A 24,420-nucleotide genomic window follows, 5' to 3' on the forward strand; every position below is an offset into this window, starting at 1 on the left:
TTGTGTGTAGAGACACACTGACGTTCTTATGGAGAGCACAACACACTCAGAAACACATCAAACCTATCCCTCTGTCCCTGTCTCCGTGTTCCAGCACGGGCCACTCATGGCCACTCACAGAGAAATGGCATTCTTTGTTAGTTTTTTTTTTAATGAAATCATCAAAAATGAAAACATGGCTCACTGAGAAGAAGAAAAAAAAATCCAGTTACCTGAATCTGGGACAATGTATCGAGTGCTATATAAATAGTTTCCACTGATTTTGCAAATCTGAAGTTAGACTGTGACAGCAAAAGTGGTATCAACTGACCAGCACAGCAGAAACCTGTCTGCAGGGGGTATCACCGCATACAGACAGAAACACACAATTGACATGGACATGCACACGCACATGCACTTGACCACACCGTTGTGGGCAGGCAATCATGCACACGCAGATATAGGGTACAAGTGTGCTCTCTTGCAGCTAAGGACAGACCCACAGAATCACACAGACTTGATATCCCCCTCCTCTGTGCTTCCACACCGACACACACAAACCCACTCACCCACGGCCGCATACTCACACACATACACACACACACACACACACACACTCACACTAAATGTTTAAAGATCTTGTAATACACACAAAAATAAGAAAGAATGCCAATCTCAATTTCAATCTATCTATTTTTCAAAAACACACAATAATAATAATAATAATAATAATAATAATAATAATAATAATAATAATGTAATATTAATGTTGAAGATAATGCTAGTGAAGGTCAGGGAATCGATGGGCTGGGGAGCAGCTGTGACTGGAGCCGCTGGCCTCCCTCATCAGCAGAACCTGACACCCTGCTGCAGTAGCAGCCCCCGCAACCCTGCGCCCAGCCCGCTCACAGCCCTGGGCTCAAACACAGACCCTGGAGTAGGCCACAAGTCTCTTGAGATTTTGGTTCCAAACTGGAGCGTGCTCTCTCACTCTCTCTTGCTTCCTTTTGTACTTTCTCTCTTTCTCACACACAATTGAAAGTAGCTGTTCAGTTCAGCAGGGTGCAGCTCAGCTGGTGGAGAAGCCACCAAAGACACGGGGGGGTACTCTCTGGGACCGGTATTGAGACAGGGATTCGGGATCATTCACTCATCTGACAATAATTTTGATCCTACCTCTGACTGAAGCCTAGGTAAACGTCAGCCCTACCTCTTCATAGTGTCTTACTATAACAGGTTTCCACACTTCTTGTTTAGGGTTATGCCAATGCACAAACATCTCCTGTTTGTTTGCTCGCTTGCTTGCCTGTATCAAATAAAGACCTCTGACTTACCGCCAAGCGCTGATAATGGGCTTTAAAAGCACAGCTGTTAATGTCAACAACTCGGCACAATGGTACTCAAGGATGAGTCATTAAGGAAGTTCCTCCAGGCCAGGAAACCTTTTCGGCTGTTGTCGCTGCTGGTGCTACTTTGTAAAACATACAGCCGTGCATCAGCATGCCTGTCTGGTCCTGAGTGAAAGTTTTAGAATATATATATATATATATATATATATATATATTGGTTGGGCAGGGTCCAGTGTGTCTTGAAGGTGATGTTAATATCTTTGTCAATACTTTGGATAAGATGTGGAGTCTCCTTCGTCTCCTTTCTTGTGAAGCATGATGCTTGTTCCATTTATCTGGTATTTATTTATTCTGAGACACTTTGTGACAAGGTTTGCCAGAATCCTCTTCATTTCGTCTCCAGCTTCTTTGAGGATCTCCACTGCAATTCCATCATCTCCAGGTGCTTTTTCATTATTCATTTTCTTTGTGGCATGGTCTACTTCTTCTGGAATCGCATCTGGTGTTCATTGAGACTTCTTCTTCTTCATCTTCTTCTTCTTCTTCTCCTTTACTGCTGCCATCAGTACTCTATAGGTTTCTGTAGAATTCTTCCACTCTACTGATAATCACATCTCTGTTTTTGATTGTTGTGCCGTTTTCGTTTTTCTGGGTCATTATTTGATTCTTTCCTTTTCAAAGGCATTGTTTTGCTTTTTTGATGTTCCCATTATTTTCAAAGGTTTCTTTAATTAGATTGTTGTTAAACTTTCTTACGTCTTCAGTAATATATTTCCTTATGGTTTTCAAAACTCTTAGATGCAAGCAAGAAAACTGGACTCAAAATGAACCTGAGTAAAACCAAAGTCAAGTTTAACAGCTTTGTTAAATCTAAGAAAATGTAAGTAGATCAACGGATACACAAAGAAGTCAGAAGTTATATCAACAAATCAGTGCAGATGGAAGAAATCAAAAGAGTAAAGACAGAATAGAGTGCATTTGAGAAGAAACACCACGCCGTTGAAAGGAAATCTGCCCATTTGCCCGAAGAGAAAAGTATTTGATCAATGCATACTATCAGTGCTCACATATGGCTGTGAAACCTGGTCACTAAATACAAAAATGATACAGAAACTGTGGACGACACAAAGGAGCATGGAAAGATCTTGGTTTGGAATAACAAGAAGAAATAGAAAGATTAATTAATGCATCTCTGAACAAACAAAAATATGTGACATCATTGAAAGAGTGAAAATGTTCAAATGGCAATGGGACTTGATGAGATGAGCACATAAAAGATGGGAAGATGAAATCATAAACTTAGCAGGATTGAGTGACATGGAAGAGAGCAGCTGTAGATCAAAGCAAGAGGAAACATCTTGTGGAGGCCTTCATCCAGCAGTGGATGGATATAGGCTGATGGTGATGATGATATTTACTTTATTTTGGAGCCATTATTAGCTGTAGTACTACAGCTATTCGTTATTTGAAACTGCAATGTTTAATCCAGGATAAGGGTTCTCCAGCCCTGCTCCTGGAGAGCTACAGTACAGTACAACAGGAGCAGGTCTTGGGGTTCAATTTGTCAATTTAAATGGATTTTTAAGCATCTCTAATTGCCTGATTTAAAGTATGTGTCCACATGCCTCTTGCTGGAGACACAGTGCAGCATTACAGTGCCTCACCTCGGGGCTCTGAACTCCATCGGCTGCAAATCGGCTTTTGCACACACAAAGCATGAATGGTTAAGTTCCGCACTGGGGGCTTGAGAGTGAATTTCAAGAGCATAAGAACATCTGAGTCACGAGGGCTGACTCTGCAGCCGCTCTCCAGCACACCGACTACGTCTCCCTCACAGAGCCAGTCTGGACTGGGAGGCACACCAAGCCTACTAGACTCCACAACGATACACTGGGCTGGGAGGTGTGTGCTCTCTGGGTCGCAGGATACCAGTTCAAACAGTATCAGAGCATCATGTTTTTTTTTATTTACAGGTTTCGGTTATCGTATTATGTTATTCAGTGGACTGGTTCCTGAAGAACCATAAAAACAATCAAAATCATAATAATTTTCAATCTCCTATGGGCGTTCTAACCTTAAATTTTAATCAAATTAAAAGAACAAGCATCACGCTGCAGATTTAGCCTCTCAAGTCAGGATAAGAGGTTTTAATATGAACCCCTGACTGGGACAAAAGGGCTGACATTCATTCACACTTTAGCAGACTTTAGCAAAAGTAATTAGCGCAACTCCTTGCTTGCTGGCGACACACAAAAACACATACACACACACATTCAAACTAACTCACACTCATACACTCAATTTATACAAGATTTCTGCACTGATAATGATTGTTTCGTTTAACAGCTAATGTTTGTTGTACAACAACAAAAACACTTCAGCCGATTTAAAGCACTGCTGATCTTTATTTCAGATCTGAATAGGGGCAAGTGGAAAGGGAAAGAAGAGGCCGACGACAATGACATCTGGAAACAAACAGCTGCTGTGGGATGCTGTCAAGGTAATATAAACAGCTGTAGCCCAAAGTGTTCACATCCGTCACTGGTAACAATGTAAATTGGTGATTCACACAATTAAAGAAATAATGTTTGCGAAGCTACACTGATTTATCATCTTGTGTGTCTCTTCAAAGCCTGCCGAATGCTGATTTAGCTCCTGTCCTGTATGACCTTTCTGGAGCTGAGAAGATCCTGTTCCCCCCAACAAGAGGAAGACTGTCCTGATGCTCAAATACTGGGAAGCTAGAGCAGGGAGTTTGTGCTCATAAACACACACACACTCACACACATAAATGCACACACACTCGTACAAATACACATAATGCACACACACCCCCACAAAAAACATAAATGCAACCACACAGGCTCACACACTCACAAACACACACATCCTCCCAAAAAACATAAATGTAACCACATTGGCACACACACTCACAAAAAAACATAAATGCAACCACACTTGCACACAGACCCAGCCCAAAGCCTCTACCCAAACCAGCTCTTCGCCTTCCTAATGACTCCCAGAGACATCCCTCACGCCAACCAGGACGCAGCGAATCTCCAGGAAGCGACTCACTTACGCTCTCGTAAGATTTAAGCACAACACTTCTTGGCATAGCTCCACTGAGGGTGCTGCTTGGCAAAGGGATGGCAGAGAGAGAAAAGTCAGTATGCCTGCCTGACTGTCTGTCTTCAATCCAGTTAAGGTTTTGTTCGTGGTGACTCCTTGTAACAACAATTTCGAATTGACCCTTGTGTGGCAAAGCCTGTGGCATGTGAAATTAATTCCTCCCTGGTTACACTGACAGCACATGCACTGACTTTGAATTCTTGAAGATGTTACATTCAAATAACTCTAAAGCCCTCTCTTATGAAGTAATAATTATATATATATATAATTGCTTTACAAAAAAATCTTTAAACTTCTTGAAACCTGGAACACACAATCACAGCCTAGCTTTATTTCTTTGGCTCAAACTGTACAAAATAACAAGAGGAAAGTAGAGCATGCGATTTGGCTGGCAACTCCAGGTGAGCTCCGCAGACACAGCACAGGCTGGAGAGCTGTTCCTGGCAGCTGGGACGACGCAGACTCTGCCGATTCCTGAGTAAGATATGTTTATTTCCCTGGCAGCTTTCAGCGTGGGGTAACAAGAAACAGGATCGGGAAATCACATGAAAGAGTGGCCTGTGTGCGCCAGCCTCTGCCCCCCCCAACATACACCACCTCTCTCTGCACATCCTGACGCAATGCCAAGGCACAATGACCCACTTGTGTGGACTCTCACCCACTCCACTCCACTCCACTCTTCTTTATGTTGTTTCATCATGACCAATTAGACACAAAAGTGGAGGAGCAAGCACAAGGCCAGAAGAGGGAGATAATACACCAGACTTCTCAATTATTTACACCCTCCCCATTCCTACAGCTGCTCCTTCTCTCCGCGTATCTCCTGTTAGAGCACCAAGGCCATAGCAGTAATATCGCTGATCGCTGGCCGTCTTCCAACTTTGTCAGCAGGGCCGAGAGAGGGAAGGGAGAGAGAGAGGGTTGAGGGAGAAAGAGGGGTAAAGAGGAAAGCATGAAGGAAGAAAGTGGGATGGAGAATGAAAGATAAAGGAGAGGGGGGGTGAAAACAGAACAGGAGGCACAGAGAGAGACAGAAAGAAAAAGACAAGGAAGTGTGAGAGTACAGGGCATGTGTGTGAGAGTGAGGGTAGGTGGAGGAGTGTGCAAAGTGAATTTTAAGCATAATTACATTTCTTTGTGGTTATAGTTCTAAAAACGAGAATAAACTTGCTGGGTTATTATTATTGTTATTACAATTGTCATTAGCAATAGTAGTAGTAGTAGTAGTAGAACCACTAGTATTATCACCACTATCATGATTAACATATAGTTAGCATATTCCAAATTCCAGAATGACATCAAAGCAGTGATGGAATGGTTGTCTGAGATCAAAGCAGTGGAACTGCCTACCTACCTCCAGTGCTCTCCCCAGTGTTCTGGACTGAGTGTGACGGAGAGCAGAGAGAGGCCATGTGGCAGGACTCCCCCACACCCCTGCGACATCCCCATTTAGTAACAGCTGATAATTCCATTAGGAGATTTTGCGTTAGCAGATAACTGTGTCGGGGGGGGAAATGTGAGCAGAGACGTTGCACACAGGTCTTAAAACCCCACAGTGGAAATCTGTGTTGCCCTGACACTAATGTCTGTCTGTCTGTCTGTACAACTTGTCGAGTGTCTCTCAAAATCTAAAGCAGAGCCTGCATTTCTCCATTAAAGATGGAAACACTATGCCCATTCTCTACTGCATGTTTCCTAAAGGTCTGGCATGCACAGCGAGACGGGTAGGCCCAGGCCGAAGGGGAGGAAAGAACCATGAGGCGGCATGTGTGTAAAACCTCAGGGCAGTCTGAGGTGGAATACAGTTCTAGGTAGGAACCATATGGACTGGTAAAATTGTTGTGTAATGGCCAGTGTTTGTAGGACAGTCCATGTGTATGTTTAATGAAGAACCGGATGTAATAATAAACAGGATTATTCAGACATTACAAAGTGTGCGGTGGTTAGTTAATATTGAACCCCGGGATATATAATGTAGGGTGAGGGTGTCATGTGGCTTTTCTTCACACAGAGAGTTGTCACAATCTGGAACAAACTCCCCAGCAATGTGGTTGAAGCTGAAACATTTAAAAATAGACTGCATAGGATCCTTGGATCACTCAGTTATTAATGGACACCAAATGTGCACGAAGGGTTGAATGGCCTCCTCTCGTTTGTAAACTTTCTTCTTCTTCTTCTTCTTCTTCTTCTTCTTCTTCTTCTTGTGCAATATTTATGCTGGCTCTAATGGGGGGGCGGGGTAGGTGTAAGCAGACGAGAGTTGATGTATCTGGTATCCCATTAAGCTTTCCCAGTACCGCCCTCCCACCCTCCATCCTTACCCAGGCCTTGTGGTGTAGTGTGTCCTGCCAGAACCACAGCTTAGTGTAGGAAAGCCAAGTGAAATGTTGACATAGCAGGAAGAGCTGTGGCGCAGTGAACCCATTACTGAAAGCCCTACACAACCAAGGTAACGTGCACACGTTAAAACCAGGGGACAATCTGGCAAAAAATTGTGAAGATTAATTGAGATAAATTACACACAGACAGACACGTAGACACATGCATAGACACGCACACACTTACTTTCAACTCTCCAAAAACAGGACAGTGCGCTTCACACACATACACACAACTTTTAACACAGTCATAAACACTGCAGACACAGTCAAACACACAGGGACTTTCACACCATAGTAAAGGACAACACGGTCACTTTCATGCAGTTATTAAAACTGCCAAACTTCCCTCTCTGTTTCCCTCTCTTGCATGTAGCAACACACACAGACAGACACACACAGAGACAGCCACACACACAAACAGAGAAACAGACACACACAAAGTCAAACAAACACAACCAAGAACACAGCAAGCATCCAACAGCCTTCCAAGGTGCCCACCACATCAGCAGAAGGTCAGGTGGAAAAGTATAAATAAAGTAAAATAAAATACAACAAAAAAAATGTTTGTTATGAATGCCCTCTTTTACGATAAATAGAATAATTAAGCAATCAAGTATGATGACTTATTAAACACTGAAACTAAAACAACCAAACATAGCTGATCAAAACATCTGTCTGAATTTAACACATTACAAACACAGTCCCTTGGGTCTGCCTGGGGGTTCGTTGGCTCACTGAAAATATCCAGAAGCTTTTGAACAAAGTTAACAACTTATCAAAACACACTGGGAGGTCCTTGTCTGCTGTTGACCCAATATAAGACTAGCAAAATAAGTAAACAATAGTAATAATGCATTTCAATTTGACCTTGGTGATGATTCTAAGTGTAGGGTGCTTTTCCTTCATTTCCTATCTTGCATCTCTGTTTTTTGGGGGTCTATTTTCTTTGGATGGCTTTGGCCACGTTTTCGTGTGTGATTTGTTTTCTGTCTCATGATACCCAGTCGCAGCAGGCACCAGGCGTTTTGACCTCAATTGACATCTCTGGTAGAATTTCATTGCTGTGGCAGATTTTTATAGTTTTGTGTGGAAATGAAACTCCTTGAAACCCATAGTGATTTTGTTTAACTGTGTTCCTTCTTGACTGATGGGTGAACTATCTGACTGACTGACTGACTGACTGATACACTGACACTCCGCCTGATGCACTGACTCAGTGTATCTCCATGTGTATTAAAAATCATTTTTTAAATCCTTTTAAGTCCTTCCTGAATGCAAATTGAATGCTTGTCTTATTTCAACCTTGGCCTTGACTTTGTTCAACCTTTCAACCTTATTTCAGTTCTTACTCAGGTGTAGACCGGTAAGTGGGCAACAACAACCAGGACTGGAATAACAAACCAGTTTAACACTGTTTAATACTGAGTGGAGTGTAAGACACCTTGGATACACTAACAGCAACATTAAGACTTGTTAATTATTTGCCTGGCAACTTTACACAGCACTAGGTTTGCACTTGCCAATGGTCAGCAGTTTTAGTTAGATTCACACACACAGGCACACACACATAGACATACAGACTCTCTCTCTCACACACACAAACACACACATAGAAACACTAGCAACTGCTTTACAAAGTCACAAAGCCAGTTACAAAGTCAGTTTATGATACCACAATGTTGTTTTGTCATTACTGCCTTTTTGGGGAAATTTTCCCAGTGTGTATCGCCACTTTCTCTGTAATACATGTCCCCTCACAGACACACACAAACACATACACACAAACAGACTCACTCTGTCTCTCTCTCTCTCACATACACACACACAGACATGAACACACATACTTTCAACTCTTCATAAACAGTATAGTGTGCTTCACACACACAGATGCAAATTTTAACACTGTCGTAAACACTACACAGTCAAGCACACAGAGACTTTCACACCACAGTAAAGGACAGCATAATCACTTTCATGCAGGTATTAAAACTGCTAAATTTCTTACACAACCAAGGTAACGTGCACGCATGTTTAAACTGGCAAGTGGTTGTGCAGATTAACTGTGATACATTTCATAATGGCAGATGCATGCGCACACACTCTCACCAACATGGCCAAACGCTACATCTAGTTATATTTACGATTGTTGTGTTATTCTTAACTCAAGCCCAACACAACTCCACATACACAGACATCCACACACAGACACAGATAGACAGGCAGGTACACAAAGACAGACAGACAGGCACACACAGGCACACACAGACACACACAGACACACACACACGCACACACACATACCAACACATGGCTGCTCAGTGTCTGTGTCACTCAGACAGATGTTATTCACTGGGCAGAAATCTGCAGCACAAGCAGGGATTATTTTCTCTGTTCCCAGCCAGTCTCCACCAGTAACCCCACCACAGAAACCATACGGGGGTGCTGTGCACACCGGTGGCCAGTGCAGATCCCACTGTAACAGTTGCGGTGCAGAGACCAGGTCACAGCCTGGCGCTGTGAAAATTACACAGTGGCCTCCTCCTTGAACAGACCTATGACTACGCACTGTATTATATATAACCATGTAGTAAAAGTAGACGAACAGCCTGGCAGAAGCATGACGTCTCGGAAAGATTAAAATTTTCCGGCAAACGCCCGTCTGCAACACTTGTGTCTTGTTCTCGTATTTTTACAGTTGGACCATAAAACAAACACAGCAAAAGTAAGCTGACAGGATAGCATATTTTTATTTGTGTCTAAGAGAGACAGATGGACATTTTTACATAAGACCCGGTTTGTATCAAGAATATGATTTAAAAACATCTTAAAAATAAATAAAAATCACTGAAATCTAAAATACAGACACATCAACAGATAAATATACATTCATACATCGATAGACACACATATATGTAAACACACACACACATATTTATATATATACAAGAAGAAAAACAATAGAGCAGCACATGACTCAGTCACAATGAGATGGATAGATAATCCTAAAATAACTAAGGCAGTCCTTTTTCTATGCATTGAATGCTCAGTGTGACCTTTATTAATTTTTTCTTTTCGCATTTCGTTTCCCACAATGGAGCCAGTTGGCTGGTTTTGCAGAGTCAGTGATTTGGCATAGAAGGAGAGAGAGAGAGAGAGAAAGGGGAGGAGGGGAGAGAGGGATGGAGGCAGCAAGAGACAGAGAGAAACAGGCTGTCTCTCCTGTCAGGATAGGTATTGTTACAGAGGACTGTTGTGCTTCTCAGTTGCTCACATGTGCTGCTTCAACATACTCCCTCACCCCAGTCAAGCCCCTGCTGAACACACTTACTACTGGGCTGCTACACACACAGACTTGCAAACTGACACACATACACACACCTACACCAAACAAACACTCATTACTACATACTAAGATAGCCTTGCACACTCATACACTGTCTTACACTCACATGTGCACGCACACACAATCACAGAGACTCAGAGACTCACACTCAAGATCTCAAAAACAGACAGATGCTTACACACTCACACACTCACAGAAAAGCCAGCAGAAAAGCCGTGCTAAGTAGCAGACTGTGAGTTATAAATAATTATAAATAATGCTCTTATATTATGAATTTGTTTGAGCCGTGTCGCTATGGTGAGGATTTTCATGTTGTTTATACAGCCGGCTATTATAAATTAAAATGGACCTAACAATACTTAAAGCTCAGACTTTCATGTAGGGGCTGCTTCATAGAGAAAACCTTCCTCAGCCTCGGGACCCCCTGAGTACTGGAGTACGGGAGGAGTGGGGGGTCCCTGATACCACTTGTCCTCATATCCTCCTCCCTGCACCACACACGGACAGGAGAGATTCATGATGATTTTTACTGAAGCTTACTATGCTGAGCAAAAATTACATCTAGGGAAGGGATGGGACAGGGACAGGGACAGAGACAGAAATATTGCGCTTAGACAACACAAAGCCATGGTGCTCTAAAAGGGCACGTTCAGTCCCGGGGGCAGGAGGACCTCGGCAGGGGGGCATCAGAAATGAAGGGGGCACAAGAAGGTGAGCAGTGGGGGGGCGGAATGTGCGCGTAACAAATCTTTTGGAAGAAATGCATGAGAGGGCTTACCAACGCACATCAGTTTGTTTTAACAAGAATGCAAATTACCGTAACACATTTCTCCATAGACAATTAACTAATTAATAACAGGAGCAAAACAAAAAGTAAGGGGGTACAACATTCCAACTGAGGGGGCATTGTCCCCTTTTGCCACCGGGCCTGAGCACATTGAAGAAGTGATGAGAGGAGGAGGAAGGAAAGAAAGGATCAAAACAAAAACAATAACAGCAAAACAAAACAGAGGTTAATAAATGGCTTAAATCGGCCTTAGCTTCTCCTCCTTTACTACAGTGCTACTCAGTTGGCTAGCAGAGTGTGAACATGTCCACAGGAGTCGTCTGTGGGCTGCTGCTCTGACAGCATAGCTCTGGTGGACAGTGTCGTTTTCTTGTGGCACCTGGACTTCTCTCTCCAAGTGCTGAACTACTTAAATTATCTGCTCAATTAGCCTTATTTTGTTTTGGATATGATTCATAAGGATTTATGATTGACTCCTGGTGACCGCTGAGCCTGTTCCGATTCTCTGTGTGGCATCGATGGAGCCAATGCAATATTTTCTACGTGTACTTGAACTTGAAACAATAAAATAAAATGAAACTAACTAAAGCTCTCTCTCTCTCTCTCTCTCTCCCCTTTCCCTGATCCCCATTCCTCACTTTCTCTCTTCCTCACTATCTCTCTCTCCGTCCCCCTCTCTTCCTCAACTTCCTCTCTATTCCCCTTCTCTCCCCGTCCACTGTGAAACTCAGCCCCCCTACAGTCGACACCTGACTGTTACAAAGTAACAACCTACTAACCAGAATAAATGTTTCCGTAGCCCCCCGCCTGCTGCCAGGATTAGACTCTTGCTGCAGAATCTGTCAGGAGCCCAGCATTGACGTCAGGCTAACCAGGACTCCAGGCTGCCCCAACCACTGTCTTACAATGGGGGTGGGGGAGGTAGGTTGTAGCTACACCAGGTGGACTGGTCACATGGCTGTTGCAGCAGGCTGCTCACAGGGGAGAGGGCAGGATCTGCTGTAATTGATGTGGCTGATATTGTCTATATTGTTGTGGTTTTTAGGGAAGAGGAGAGAAGACGAGAGGAGATAAGGAATAATTTAAAAAGAGACCAAAAGGGAGGAGGCGGTTAAAAGAGAGGAGATGAAAGAGAAGGAAACACTGGACAGCAGAGTCCTTCCACGAACAGTCCGTCTCTCGGCGTTAATTGTCAGCGCAGTGGGACTTTTCTCTGCAGCGTGCTGGCTGGGTGAGGGGAGGGAGGAAGGTGTGTGTGCTGCAACGTGAATGATTCATAAATCACGAATTAACTATTTAAATAAATAAACAAACTCCAACAATCGAAAGTGAAAGTGTTGTGGTCCAGACAGCATTGTACACCGGGTTGAGAAAGGGGGTTAAAGACTGTTGCCTCCTCTCATCTTTGTGTGTGTTTGGATCTACAGACTCACTGACTGGGATGGCTCCACAAGACAGGACACCAGTTCATATCAATCTCGGTTCACTTGAGCTCACCACAACCAGAATACGATACAGTACAGTACAGTACCGAGTCATAATAGTGCAATGATACTTAAGGTGTAAAGGGAAAACAGCAAGAGAAGTCAAAAAAAGATAATGAAGAATCTTAGCTGTAACACTCTTGAAGATTTATGCATTTATTTTTACAAGCACACTTCACAGCACAGCCCTACCAAAACTCTATTAATTTTCCCTATAACCAGAAACTCATAGAGAGTAATGAGGGGAAAAAACTACAAAAATTAATGGCATTTTTGTAAATCCGCTCCATAAAACATTTTAATTTTCCACGCGAGACTGCAGCACGATAACTTATGTAGCTCCAGTGCATCCACACTGGCTGGCTGCCTGCTGACCTGCTGGGTGCAATGGAGCCAGGAGCTGTACACGGGTGCACACTCACACACACTCACACACAAACTCACACACACACACAAACACTCTCACTAAAGCTCAGAGCCATGCAGATACCTCATTCTGTATCGAAATAGACTGTGAATGAAAATACCCCAACTGTAACTGTAGCAAAATCCTTACACAAAAAAATCAGATCACTTGCATGCACAAACACACTCACAGACTCTCACACTGAGACACTCGCACACTCAAAATCCTTGAAAATGTATCATAACAATGGCACACACACAAACACACTTGAAATCACACACCGTTTCACTTTCCTGGCATACTGCACAGTATTTTCCACTAGGACTTCATTTATTGAGCTCCTTAATTTATTACACACGGTGTCCTGCGCTGAGCAGACAAACTCCTGTAGGGAAGAAGTCCAGCTACCCTGTCAGCCCCTGAACAAGAGGATGCATGAACACCTATAGAAGAAAGCCTTCAGACCCCTTCAGAAGCAAGCCATTGGGAGTATCATTTAGTTTATCAAACACTGCTCTTTACACTACACCCATTTCATCAGTGCTATCTTTCCAGATGTTTAGCAGGAGTGGAGAAAAAAAAAAGTGTAAAAATTCAAGTTGAATCTTTAGGAGTGAGGGAGAGGGGATTTTGAGATGGGGAGAGGGGGCTGCTACTTCTCTTCTTCCCTCTTTCCTCAACCTCTGTGTCCTCATCCCTCCATCACAACTCTCCTCCTTCAGTCCCTCTCTCTGACACCACAGGGTTAATGGGTCTCCACAGACAGGGATCTGCGCTGTCTCATTTAGGAACTAGAGCTCTGCCCTCACACCATCGCATAATTATTTCTCTAAAAACACCCTGGGTAAATTATTAAGATTGGCAATGTTGTAGCACACACACTAAAGTAATTTCTGTCATGTGCAATTCCACTTAAAACAGGTGATGTTTTTCTCTTTTCTTTTTCGGGAGGTCTGCACGTGTCCCAGCGCTTCGGAGTGTTTTTCTCAATGCGGCACAAGTGAATTATGCATATGGCACACAGTGTGTACAAATCGCATAGACACACACAACCACTCATGTACTGACACACACTATTGCACACAGTTACACTTGCACTCACACTCAGTTACACACCAACCAACAATCTTCACATACACTATCAAAACACAATCACACATACGCAAACATCCAAATGAATTGGCCCAGAAACACACTCACCTGTGCACAAAAATCACTCTCAAATTTCTTTCACAATCACACAATCCCCTACAAAAGCATCACAATGCCAAATTACTAACATTCTCACTGACACACACAAACACACACAATTACTGATGTTTTGTTCGACTTGTTGTTGTTAGTAAGCAGTTCTGTGCAAATGCACAATCACAATAATTACTTTGAATTTTACAGAGCAGCACTTTAACTGTACCTATAGCTCTAACTGCAGCACATAGTACAAATGTAAAAATAAAAAACTGAATGAAAAGAAAAAACTGAATATTCCACAATTTTGAAATCCTTTTTATTTTTTGTTTTAATTGCTGGATCTTTTAGTTTGTTAATACTGATTCAGGGTTAATTGTAGTTCTTCAGTGTGTTTTTTTATTCCTTTCCATGGTGCATGGTTTGTTTTCTGTCATCCCACACCTCATAAAGCTAGTCCCATCTCCCCCCACTCTGTCTCTGTCTGTCTCTCCCTCTCTGCCTGTCTCACATTCTCCCCTGTCTCTCTCTGCACACTGTCTGCTCCACTGGGATAGTGGTAAAATAGTAAGTGTGTGTGTACTATGTGTATCAAAAGTGATGTTGCTTCAATGGACAAATATGACCCTTTTTTATGTCCTTTATTTGGACTGGTCATTACATGGTTAGGTCATTGTGTCCACAGGACAGTGTGGGGGGAGGTCAGTGTGTGATTTTAGAATTTGGGTGTTCTAATAGTATTTAGGGGTCATCTACTCCCTCTATTGACAGCGCTGAAATTCACTGAGGGCACATTGTTCTGAAATTGATACAGTTATAACAACAGATATCATTCCAGACCAATGTCAGGACAAGTGCGTTGTTTGGCTATCGGGTTGAGCGAGTGAAGTGGGTACACAAGTGGGAATAAGTGCTTAGTACGCGATTGCACATGCCCTCCACTATAGCCCTGGTCTCCTCCTCTCAAAGCACCCTTCCTTTCCCAGGCCACACAACTGCTTGTTGGACTGGATTACATTGCTGCTCCATGGGAGTATAAATATGAATATATATACAGCATGCAGTCTTTCAGTTGTATTATTGCACTGTTTCGCACTCTACTGTACCAAACTGCACTACAACTGTATTGTCCAGACAGTCGTAACACCATCACAGCCACCCCTCTGACTTGTTATTGGTAGCTACATGGAGCCCCTTTATCCAGTTTCAGCTCCTTTGGGCAGGCCGTCTGAGATCTGAAACTGAATTTAAAAAATTCACCTTTGACCTTAACATTCCCACAGTATCCCAGCAAACAACAAGCAGCTTGTTTAGGTTTTCTTTTTTTCTTTTTTCTTTTTTCCCTTCACTCTTATTTTTTACAACCCCAACTCCCTAACTTTTTACTGCCTGTCTCCCAGGGGAACATTAAACACAATCCAGTTTCACAGGACACAGTGCATTTCCCGTAGAGCAACAACCACAGAGCAGAGCTCAAGATCTTCAAAGAAGCTGTCTGTTTTTTTTAGAAAAAAATTATCCCGTTTAAGCATAGCTAGCTAGACGGTGTCGTCATTTGGATTCTTAATATATATATATATATATATATATATATTGTTTTACAACTGTGTGAGTGACATGAAACACGCTGAAATATTCCACGGGCTTGTGCAGCAGCAGACCCAGGAAGCGTATTTATGCAAGTCGGAGGGCAGTGGCGAGGCCCTTCAGGGTCAGTTACACCACGCTTTCAGCAGCGGCGCCCCCCGAAACTACTGCAGCCCCAAGCAGAGTAAAACAACTACAAGCTCCTAATAAAACAGTGCAGCCTGCTTTCACTCTCTCCCTCTCTCTTTTTAAATGCATATAACAGCATGCATTCATCAGCCCTTTATGAGCTCAGCATCCCAGAATCAGAAGCAGACTATCGGTCACAAGACACAAGGTTATAGGCATCCCTATAACAATACCCAGACACAGCCCTGCGTGGCTTCGCCTCAACGTCAGACTCCTCTCCTTGCATATACTACTGTACCATTCTACACACACCTGGCAGTCTCCTACCCAAAACAAACTAAAACAAAGTCCAGCATGTATAAAGAAACATGCGCCACAGAAACACAAAAGCCACATACACAAGAATGCAAGCGCCCAAACACACACACATGCATTCACGCACCCCTATGGAAACACAACGCATTCTTGTTGTGGGATTAGTGCCTCTGTCTGCATGACAGCAACAAGCCGAGCTTATTTACAGGGCCCCACTAGGTTGCCTTTGGAGCCTGCTTACAGCGGGACAGCTGGGAAGAGTTCAAAAGGCTGCGGACAATTCCAGAGATGACTCCCCCTCTCTCCTGTCTCTGGCTCTGGCTCCGGCTCCAGCGCTGCCATTCCAGCCTTAATGCACAATGCAGTGTACAACTAATTCTCAGTGTGTGTGTGTGTGTGTGTCTGTGTGAGTGTGTGCGTGACTGTGTGTGAGAGCTGTAGGAGGACACACTTAAACCCCTTGTACAAAACCTGGACAGTCATAAGAGTTTGCACGACTGATCTGTCTCATTATTGTTTTTTGTTTTGTTTTTAATGACACTTTTTATCAATAATACCCGCTCAATAGCACAGAGAGGGGGCAAGATATGTGTGTGGGACAGTACAACTTAAATTTCATCCAATGAATGTAATGAGTAGAGTTTCAGTGGTTCACAACCCTAAACAGTCCCTTCTCAGGGTTGCAGCAGCCTCCTGCCCCCCAGGCCTACATGCTATGTGCCTGGAGAACGCTGCTGTGGAAGAATGCCTACAGTCATGGACGGAGAGAGGGAGGAAGGGCAGAAGTAGGACACAAGTTGCCATAAACCCTCAATTCCCCTGCGCTGACTGCAGTCGAATAACTGCAACTGTCTCCAGCAAACTCAGGAAGGAAGGGCACACATTCCCATCCTGCCCATACCCCCCACCCCATCCTTTAAAAAAAAAAAATACCCCATCTGGATTGTTACCTTATCTAGGTGTGTGTCATTCACAGCACCACCTGCTGCTATTAGGACAACCTTTGCTTGGTTGCAGCTCTTTGGTTTGGTTTGAGTTTTTTAATAGATACAATAACACCACCACCACAAACAAACAACAACAACAACAACAATCAAAAATGTCCTAAAAAAAGGATTTAACAGTTTCCTGAAATTTCCATCCATTGTGTGAAGAGTCCTGGGAGACTGTGTGCGTCTCTGTTGTTTGTGGGAATTCTGTCACTAGCTCAGGTTTCAGAACGCAAGAGTCCTGCTGTACAAACTGAACTAGGCGATTAATATGTTTATTTTTTAATACAAGGAAGAAGTTTCTCTCAACCTCTAGTTCTTTCTTCCTCTGTAAGTGATGTAAGTGAGGGCACAGCAGGCATGTCAGCCCGCAAACATGCCTCCGTGTGCAATATTTTACCATTACATACATTAAAAAATACTAAGCCCTTGATCTTCAGCAAAAATGAAAAGGCCCATAAAAAATAAAGAATAAATATCACTCATCGTGCATTAGCTTCTGAGAAGCTCAGCAACATATTAAAAGCAAAGGCTGTGCCAACCAGTGCTACGCATTTGAGATGAATTATGTGTTGTTCAGTACGAGACTTGAGATCCTGTGTATCCCTAAAGTGAAGTGCTAGTGGTGTCTGTTGTCTTTCAGCCCCTGTGTGTGTGTGAGAGTGTGTGTTTCTATGTCCTTTAATTACCACACATGCAAAGTTTATAAACATCACCCATATTACAAACATGTTTAGGCGAATTAACCTGCCTGGAAAACTCTCGTCCCTGTATAGCCAAAGCTGAGGTCCCACCGGGTCAGACCCCAAAACTTAGCACATTCTCTGCCAGCAATACCAGTGTGCGACACTCCTGGAGCCCAGCTCGGCACTGCAACACAGCACAGCAAAATTAGTCTTGTGCTTCAGAGCAGCACAGGCTGACAGCATGAGCCAGGCAGAACAGCCACGAGAAAACAGTAACGGCGTCTTAAAATGAGAGCAGGTTCCTTGCTCTGTGCCATGACAGTTTCATTGTGAGGAAAGTTGTGGCACTGAGAAAAAATGTGTTTAGGACTTTTTCTATTACAGTGGATTGCATATATATATATATATATATATATATATATATATATATATATATATATATATATACATTAATGATTAAATAAAAAGTTGCAGTGGTCATTTAATTTTTAGTTAAAAATTAAATGACCACTGCAATGTTTTGTTTAATCATCAATATATGGCAGCCATTCCATTCCATTCATATTTTTATTTGGAATTTGGGAGAAATGTGGTCAGTAGTTTATAGAATAAAACAAAAATGTTAATTTTACCCAAACACATACCTAAAATAGTAAATCAGAGAAACTGATAATTTTGCTGTGGACTCTTTCTTTTTTCCAGAGCTGTAAATATACACACACATACATACAAAGTATCAGCGCCATTCTTTTTTTGTTAAGATTTTTTTTTTTTTTAAACCTTTATTCTCATTATTTGCAATTCCACTTTGATGTGTCCTTTGATATGGGCTGCAGGAGACCGCTTGTGTTAACTGTTTCAGTCAAGATGTCCAGCTGGCCAGGGTCTGTGTTATTCCCTGCCCTGTTACAGCCCAGGCATGGATAGAGTAGTCTCTTCATCTCATTTCTGTCCCCCACCCTCCCAAGTGCATTAATCTGCCTCAGCCTTTGCAAGCGTACTAGGGAGATTCACAAAGCCAGAGCATGGCAGAGCTGGAAAAACATGTGAGGCTGCAGTAACTGGTTCAGTTAGGGCATTTTCACATTAGCTGGGATGACATGCTAAAGACTCCTGGTTTAAAAGTACTGGGAACCCTCTAGTTTCTTTACTTTATTTACAGGAACCTTAATAAATGGTTACTATAAACCACTTAGAAATACACCCCCCCCCCCCTCCAAAACCACACTTAGCCTCCCTCCTAAAGCTAAGATTTTCTTCTAATTAAAAATAAAAAAAGGATTGCATTTAAACTATTACCACAACACAACAAGGCGACGTCTGCCCCACTGCCAAATAACTCGTCAGCGCAGTAAAGCGCGATCCAAGCTTTGAAGGAGTTATTCCAGGACAAATCAGGAGCCGCACGCTTAATGTTCTTAATTCGCATTTCTGCGGGTGTATTTATTTCACCTGTGACTGTATCCCGTGTGAACGCTGAGCTGCACAACACCACCGTGCGCCCCTTCAAAGCTGCTGGACCTTTCACAGCCTCCCCAACGAGACAGGCAGACAGACAGGCACAAGAATATGGGCTGTTCTGTTAAGATTAAACAAGCACTTACTCCACAATTAATTACCGCAATTATGTAGCAAAAAACGGCTTCTGCGTTCCACATTACAAGATGGATTAGGTTCTCCCTAAACTGCCTAGCTACTTTTAGTAACAACAATTACTACAGCTGTATTTCAAGAATAGAAAAGGGAGATAAAGAGATAGTTAGAAAATGATTAGGCTATACATTGTCATTCATTATTATTATTATTATTGTTCAAAAGCCAATGGCAACAACATAACTATATTTAACGCCTCGACCTGGCTGCTAATGGCAGTGCGTGTCCAGTCGCTATAGTCCTCCTTGACCCGTCTCACACACACGCACACCGCAGCGGATGTTGGCCGGGCGCGCTGGCACCCCGAGGGGCACCCCGAGGGGCACGGGTTAGGGGAGGTCAGTGGTTGCTTATGTGTTTGTTTTTACGCGTGGTGTTACAGGGCATTACGCATACCATCCGACATCCCTGCAGCGCCCTTTGCCCCTCGATCATACAGACAGTGATATGGTGATACGTGTACAGAACAGATGGATTGAGAGACAGAATGATAGAAAGCTAGTGGGATAGATAGAGAGCTAGATGGACAGGTAGACAGTAAGAGACAGATGGTAGATAGATAGATAGATAGATAGATAGATAGATAGATTTTGGTAACTTATTTCTGAGGGATGTTTGGAGTTATCTTGAAGGATTTTGGAAAGCATCAGAAAGCAAACATTCGCTTTTTTTTACCAACGAAGCCGAGACGCCTTCAAACTAAGGGTCATGTGACAAATTATGAGCTCTGATTTATGTGTCGTGGGTTTATTACAGATTAACCCACACAAAACCCACTCAACCCCCATCCCCAACACACGGAGTTTCACATTCAGCATTGTACTATTATTATTAGTCTATTGTTGTTAATACTATTATTATTTACTAGTTATTATTATTACATTACATTTTACAGTAATGAGCCCTAATGAAATGGTGATGTATGAATGCTACAGGAATAACCTGAATACCTACATATGGTCAGCATTAGGTCTCAGTGGAAGTGCATAAGACATTTACATGCTCATCATTGCCAATAATAATAATAATAATAATAATAATAATAATAATAATAATAATAATAATAATACATGTGAGGAACAACTCTGAGCACTGAAACCACATTTCCCAGTAAAATCATCACGTACAAGCGCTAGGAGAGCGAATTGTGCGCGGATTTCACACACGCAGCAGCAGCCCTCGTGCTGTGGATGTTTCTCTCTTTCCTTCTTTCTCTCTCGTTTCTTAAAGCCGTGGCAGTTGCACGAGTAATACAGACAGGCAAGCTTCACCTAAAGAGCCCGAGCAGCCGAGCCTGGCGACGTCACTCACGAGCAGCGCTTGCAGGAGGTGTTCCCCTGGGGACAGGGGACAGGGGACAGGGGACAGGGGACAGGGCACAGGCGACAGGGGACAGGGGACAGGGGACAGGGCACAGGGGACAGGGGACAGGGCACTGGGGGCAGGGGACAGGGCACAGGCGACAGGGGACAGGGGACAGGGGACAGGGCACAGGGGACAGGGGACAGGGCACTGGGGGCAGGGGACAGGGCACAGGGGACAGGGGACAGGGGACAGGGCACTGGGGGCAGGGGACAGGGCACAGGCGACAGGGGACAGGGGACAGGGGACAGGGGACAGGGGACAGGGCACAGGGGACAGGCCATCATGTGCGTCGCTTGCAACAGAAGTATAATGCATAGAAACACTGCAAACGGATACTACTGCTACTATTCATAATAATAATCATAAGAAGAAGAACACAGACTCACATGAAAGCGTGGTATATGAACGCCCAGCCTCTCGGTCGCTCCAGGACGTTGTAGAGACAGTTCTGTAGTTTTCTGTAGCGCTTACTGGTTGCAGAAACTTTGGGCCGGGGGCCGGGCGGTGCTGGCAGCGGGGTTCCCAGCAGCCCGGTCCGGTGGCCGGGATGTCCTCGCTCCGGGGTGGACGGCTCGCTTTGCTCGGTCTGGACGGCGGTGAGGGCAACGAACTCCACCCGCCTGTCATCGCTGGGAGGCGGCACAGAGAGCATCCTGATGCCGCCGTTGTTGGATGGTCTTCCTACCATCGGTGATATGAAAGGTTGGTTTTTTTTTAAATACTAATACCAGAAAAACGTCCCGTATTGCAGTCTTTCTGTCTCAATGAATGCACGTTGAAGTGTTTGTGTTTTTTTTAACCCAAGTCATTGTGTATTTTTTCAGTGTATATAGTGGGTTTAGTTTCGCTCCCACTTCGACAGTGTGTGTTTGTTCCGTCGAGGAACTAATGATAGCATTACTATAATGCCCGTGTTAGCTAGCATCATTAAAAACGGGCTTCAAAGTAATCATTAACGGGCTTCTTGTGAAAAAATACGGTCCATTTCTCTCTCGCTGCTACAGACTTATGCGTGTCGGTATGTTGACATTGTGACTCCAGTCTTGTCAATATGAAAGTAACGTTTAACATTTGTGCCAACTTCAAATGCGTGCAAACACCCCCCCTCCAATGCTACTACTAATAAAGCAATTACCAATTATTTTATTGCATTCCACTAGTTTGTAAACAATATACTAATATTTTCCAAAGTTTGGAGGAAAACTAATATTTTTAAGTGAAAGACAGAGGCAATATAGCCTGTCTGATAATATTCGGATTTAATATTGAATTCAACACAAACAAACACGATAAGTACTGTATTCGCACTTTTCAGAATGCATTCAAGTTTCAAACATAATGCCAAGAGGGGGGGAACAAATGCACTGGATTTTTGTTTTGGTTTTCGGTTACAAATTCCCAAATCCCGTAATAAGCTTCATGTAATACATGCACTTTCCTGAAAAATATATATCTTCAGTCATTGGTTTATCAGGAGACACAGATCCGTGCGGCGCGGCGGTGCGTGCCGGAGCTCCTCTCCTCCTCCGGCGCTGTCGGGCGGGCTGTGCGTGTCCGAGCCGCCGCGTTTAAAGTCCCGCAGTGCACTGTCCTGAGAGAGGGAGGGGGACGCGGGGTGTACGGCGAGACCTCCCGTTTCGACAAGCTGACGGCAAAAGTCCAAACAAACGGAGGGAGAGAGAGAGAGAGAGAGATTTCCCTAAAACTACAGGAGAACACCGGCAGTGCACTTTCACTCCTTCACTCCTTCACTCCTCCCCTCCCCTCCCCGGCTCTATTTCTTCCCCCACTTATTTTTGTTGCCGGCTGTGCGGCGATGCTTCTGCGCTGCGCAGGGAGGGAGACGCGTATGCGTGTGTGTTGGGGATGCTATTGTAAAGTTCACTGGTTGTTGCTGGTACCTTAGTCTACCGATGCAAGCAAGGTGTCGGGTATGTATGTATGCATGTGTTGAAGGTCACCGGTGTTGCTTATCCCGCTTCGTTTTTGCTGTCGCTGGATTTAACAACACGATAGTTTACAGCGGCTCTTTCACGTCAGGGAATAGACACAATCAGTCGTCTCCCTGTCTCTCGCATGCACTTCTGCCCGGGTCTCCCACTGAGCTTTAAGAAGAGCTGACGAAGGTGCTAATAATGGCCACCGATTCTTGTGTTCTTGAAGTGTGAATCCCATAGTAATACGTCATAAGACCTTATGCGTTTGCGTTCTGATGTTAATCACACGTATGAAAATGGTTGGGATTGGGGCTATGGATACAGACTAGGTTTGAGAATAGGATTTATACCTGTGATCAGCATCACAACTCAGTGGAAGTGCAGGAGTCACTCATATGCTATTCCTGTGAGATTCAAACTTGAATTCAGTAAGAATTGTTGCCCATTCTTGGAAAGTGTGGCACTATCCTCAGATTTTTATACATGCAATCAGAAGGTCTCCATGGGAATTAAACTAATCAGTCACACTGCTTGGTCATGGCTGCTTTCCCCTACGGAATTACGAATACCACAGGAATAAAACCCAGATGCCTCACACACTCCCTCCAAGACCCATACAACAGGTCAGGCACGAGGGTTCAAGGTCTGGGATCAGGCACCAGGCTGGTTTTGGCATTAGGGGCTCTTACCCTCACCATACACCACATGCCACTATAGGAAGGATTCTGTTATCACCACTCCAACCAAAGTTCTACCATGACAGTGCCGCATTAATTGAGAACAGTCTCTAAGGAAGTCATGGTGCCCCAATTATTACTTGTCTGCCACCCCTCAAGTGTTTCCCACACTTACAGAATTACACCAGAGCACAGCACACAGATGTATTTTTCAGTCTGGGATTCAAAAGCGACACTAGCCAGGAATTTTAAACCCAAACTTTTGTAGGAGGAACCCACAGTCAGAGTGCCAGGCAGTGTGTGAGTCATTGTGCTGAAATGCCAGTCCCAGTCAAAGATTGAGTAACTGTTTTGTGCATTTTACAACTGTTATAATAACAATAATAAAGTGTCAAGGTGTAAGTGTGTGGCTATAATATAAAAACAATATATATATTTTAAAAAAATCTTTCCTGTAACTTTTTCTGCCCTGGTCTGTTAGTGTGTTTGTGTCACACTGATGAATACCTGAGTTTTACAACAGGCACGAAAAAATGATGAAAATGAAGCCTTTTCCTATTCATCTATTAACTATATTTCAGTGTCTTCCTTTCGGCAACTGAATATTTATATATTTATAATAAAAAACTATATGTATTCATCCAATAACCCTCTGTCCCACCTACTGAGAGATGAATATTTTAATTAAACCATTCTTACTTAGTTATTCATAATATTATAATTATTGTCATTACCTTGATCGCTTTCCTAAGTTAAACTAGCTTTTTATGAGATAACCTAAAGTGTGCGTTATTTCTCTGTGGGAGTAAGCCCTTGCTGGGTGACACTGTTACTGGGAACATTATTTACTGTATGCGGTTTTGTAGGTTCGTCTGCATTTGTTAAAAACTAATTGCCCCCCTAGTCTCCCCAGACTACCCCTTTACTGAGAAAGCAACACGGTGGCCATTAAGGGCCGGACCACACATCGATATTGGGCAACGTCCTCGAGGGGAGAAGGATAAAACGCCACCAAAATAAAATGCTGAAGACTGTG

The 24,420-nt window shown here is 43.4% G+C and overlaps 1 protein-coding gene across 1 annotated transcript in view; it reads right to left on the reverse strand.

The window, feature by feature from the left end:
* Positions 1–22,448, reverse strand: part of kcnq4 (potassium voltage-gated channel subfamily Q member 4) — a 59,967-nt gene extending 37,519 nt beyond the window's left edge. Inside the window, exon 1 of the mRNA XM_066717215.1 lies at positions 21,157–22,448. Within this exon, the coding sequence (XP_066573312.1) occupies positions 21,157–21,458 (302 nt within the window). The 5' untranslated portion in view covers positions 21,459–22,448. The remainder of the gene's footprint in view (positions 1–21,156) is intronic.
* Positions 22,449–24,420: the final 1,972 nt, after the last annotated feature.

The sequence above is a fragment of the Amia ocellicauda genome, chromosome 11, assembly GCF_036373705.1.
Source record: "Amia ocellicauda isolate fAmiCal2 chromosome 11, fAmiCal2.hap1, whole genome shotgun sequence".
NCBI classification, from domain to species: domain Eukaryota; kingdom Metazoa; phylum Chordata; class Actinopteri; order Amiiformes; family Amiidae; genus Amia; species Amia ocellicauda.